At 43.3% G+C, this 3,015-nt stretch overlaps 1 protein-coding gene across 1 annotated transcript; it reads right to left on the bottom strand.

Annotated features, from left to right (window-relative positions):
• Positions 1–479: 479 nt before the first annotated feature.
• Positions 480–1,439, bottom strand: LOC127571853 (G-protein coupled receptor 35-like). Its single transcript, XM_052018599.1, has one exon. It carries the CDS (start codon positions 1,437–1,439, stop codon positions 480–482), a length of 960 nt encoding a protein of 319 aa, XP_051874559.1.
• Positions 1,440–3,015: the final 1,576 nt, after the last annotated feature.

The raw sequence follows: 3,015 nt of genomic DNA, 5'->3' as shown, positions 1-3,015 counted from the left end.
CTGGTCAGTACTGCTTCCTGAGAGCTCCAGACACCCTCGTTGGATCCTGACCTCTGTAGTACCCGAGGAATTTGCACGTTCTCCCTGTGGATGCGTGGGTTTCTCCCGATGCACCAGTTTCTTCCCACCTCCCAGACACACGCGGGTTGGTAGGTTAACCGATTACTGTAAAGTACTTTTTTTTGTAAGTGACAAAAAATATCTAAAGAATTTGGTGAACGTGTGTGAAAGAATAAACTGTAAAGCTACTGGGAAGGAGGTGCAGCTGATGGGATTGTTGTGTGTGGGGGCCGGCACAGACCCAGTATCATTAAAAGGTAAATAATTGTGGCGGGGAATTTGAAGGGTGATATGAATAACTTAAAACAATGCCAAGGACTCACATAGGTAGACTAGGAACAGAGCCGATAACTTGGTTAGTTTAAACAAAATCGAGGTATTTGCCGCAGTAATGTAGAACAGCAGTATTGGGGAGAAGGCTAATGTGAATGAGAGTTCCGCGACTGATTGACCGTCGAGCTCACTGATGTGTCGCAGACATCCATTTGGATTTTCTTGTCTGGGATTTGCTGAGACCGGCGTAGTTCTTTGATGGCATAGAAATAGTAGATTGCGTCCAGGCAGCAGTTGACATTGGCCAGGTACAAGGTACAATGCAGAGCTAGGCGCAGACGTTCGCAGTTATGTCCCGAGAGGGAACCATTAACAGCCAAGGAATATAACAGCAATACGGTGTGATAGGGCGTGAAGCAGATTAGAAAAGTGAACAGATTTGAAAGGAGGATTTTGACGCATTTATCCTTGCACCCGTCCAGTGTCTCACTGGCTCGAGTATTCAGGCTGTGGATAATGTGAAGGGAACAGAATAGCATTGTGAGTGCACAAATCAAAACCAGTACTCCCAGAGGAATAATGAATTCAAGCCTCAAAACGTCTGCAGAGATAAAGTAAAAGCAGGATTTCGACTGACTTTTGAAGTAGATGTTAATAGTACAAATACACACGGTAATCCAGATGAAAGCACAGATTCCCGCGATCGTTCTTGGGGATGAGTTCGTTCTGGCATTGAAAGGATACCTGACGGCTACGTACCGATCCACACAGATCAGGGTTATCACCAGGATACTGGTGTAATTGTTCACGAAACACAGAGATTCAAGAAATTGGCAGAAGCTCTTCTCCATCTTCAGGATCCAATCTTCCTTGACATAGAAGGCATAGACTTTGAAAGGCAAAGAGAAGAGTAGAAGGGTATCTGAGATGACAAGGTTGACCATGTAGATGAAGGGCTTGGTCCGCTGCTTTATAGCACAACAGATCGTGTACAAAGCTGCCCCGTTCAACGCTGACCCGATAAAGAAGGTTGGCACAGTAAACAGCAGCAAAATTACCTGATGAGCCGAGTCTGGGTGATTCTGCGTGTGATTTGAACAATTCATTGCTGGAAGGAACTAAAATTAGATAATACTACGTCAGAATTATGACAGCATTTTGTAATCAGCAATCATCCCTTCACCCTTCATCATGCTGCTTCTGTCCAGAGTTAGTCCCTGGATTACACCAATTTCTCACTGCACTTCCTTGGGGTCGGTTGTCTATTTGCAGGTTACACCCGCTCCTCGCCTTCCTTACACGAAGCTGCTGTTAAAACACTCACCCTCACCCTCACCTGAAATCGGATCTGTCCTCTAAAATTCTAAATAGGACAGCATAAATGTGCAGTTCCTCCCAGAAATAAAAGCGCCTGAATTAGCCGAGTTGTCTCACAACGTCTTAAGGACCCCGCTCTGAATATCTTCAGTATGTCAAACGTTTTTCTTAATACACGACGTGAATTTGTTCCGATCAAAGACGCGGCACATATACAGGGGTCCGAGTCATCTCTTTCAGCGCTGTTTCAACCTATAAAGTGCAAGAGCCACCTGATGTGAAAGCAGATAATACGAGCATCAGAAGAGCGAGTCAAACATTTTGAGGTCAACCCACCAGAAAGTGGAGCACGTACAATCCGTCTTCCTCTTGGTTAATGATGGTTTACAATTATTTCACAATCAAATGATTTAATCGCATTTCATTCTATTAAGGCATTAAAGGCATTTAATTGTCAATTTATAATCTTGTGTCCCTTTCATTTAATAGAAACAAACCCCCAGAAAATTTTTGTGAGAATATTAGACCTAAAACACTCAGAAAGCTTGCAGGAAATCAATTTAAGTGGTTTTGACTTTGCACCTTGTTAAAAGACAACAAAAATGAAAACTAAAAAGAAACGTTAATAATAGGCAGCTGACTTGAAAGACTTTTATACTCTCACTCAACTTAGAACTATCCCAGGGGAGGGTGGATATTATCCCTTTGTATGAGAGTAGAGTGGCTGGCCTTAAATTGGAATGCGTTTCTAATCATGCAGTTTCTGCTAATAACTATGCAGGCCAGGTACTAGGTAGACAAGCCCTGCAAAACAGATGGCAGTGATCCACAATGACTAGGTAGCAGCAACTGCATCCAAAAAAGGCGAATAGTGATCTCTTCAAAACACACGCAATGATCTACTGAGAACAGTATCCTTCCAAAAGAAGCAGATAGTTACCCCAAACAGGCAGCCAGTTGCCTATATGAAATAGAAGGGGAGTGGTCCCACTCAGAACAAGTGTGCAGTAATCAACTCAACACAGGGAGGCAGTACATCACCCAGAGTAGACGAATAGTGATCTGTTCTGGTCTTACTTTGTGTTAAACTGGATGATCACTTGAATTGCCAAGGCGTGGAAGGCTACATACTAACTGCTGGAAAGTAGGATTAGTATAGATGGGTACTTGATGGTCAACATGGATATAGTTGGTTGAAGAGCCTGCTTCTATGCTGTATGACTCTATGACTTTAAAACAATCAAAACAGATGGACAGTGGTCCCACAAAAATAGATGGGGCTTCTATAGCCAAGATAGTTGGATAGTGATCCCCACCAAACAACCAGGCAGTAAACCATGCAAAGCAATGGACAGTGTTGCAGCT

This window comes from Pristis pectinata, chromosome 6 (genome assembly GCF_009764475.1).
Source record: "Pristis pectinata isolate sPriPec2 chromosome 6, sPriPec2.1.pri, whole genome shotgun sequence".
In the NCBI taxonomy this organism is placed as follows: Eukaryota; Metazoa; Chordata; class Chondrichthyes; order Rhinopristiformes; family Pristidae; genus Pristis; species Pristis pectinata.
This window is presented reverse-complemented; position numbering and strand designations above follow the sequence as displayed.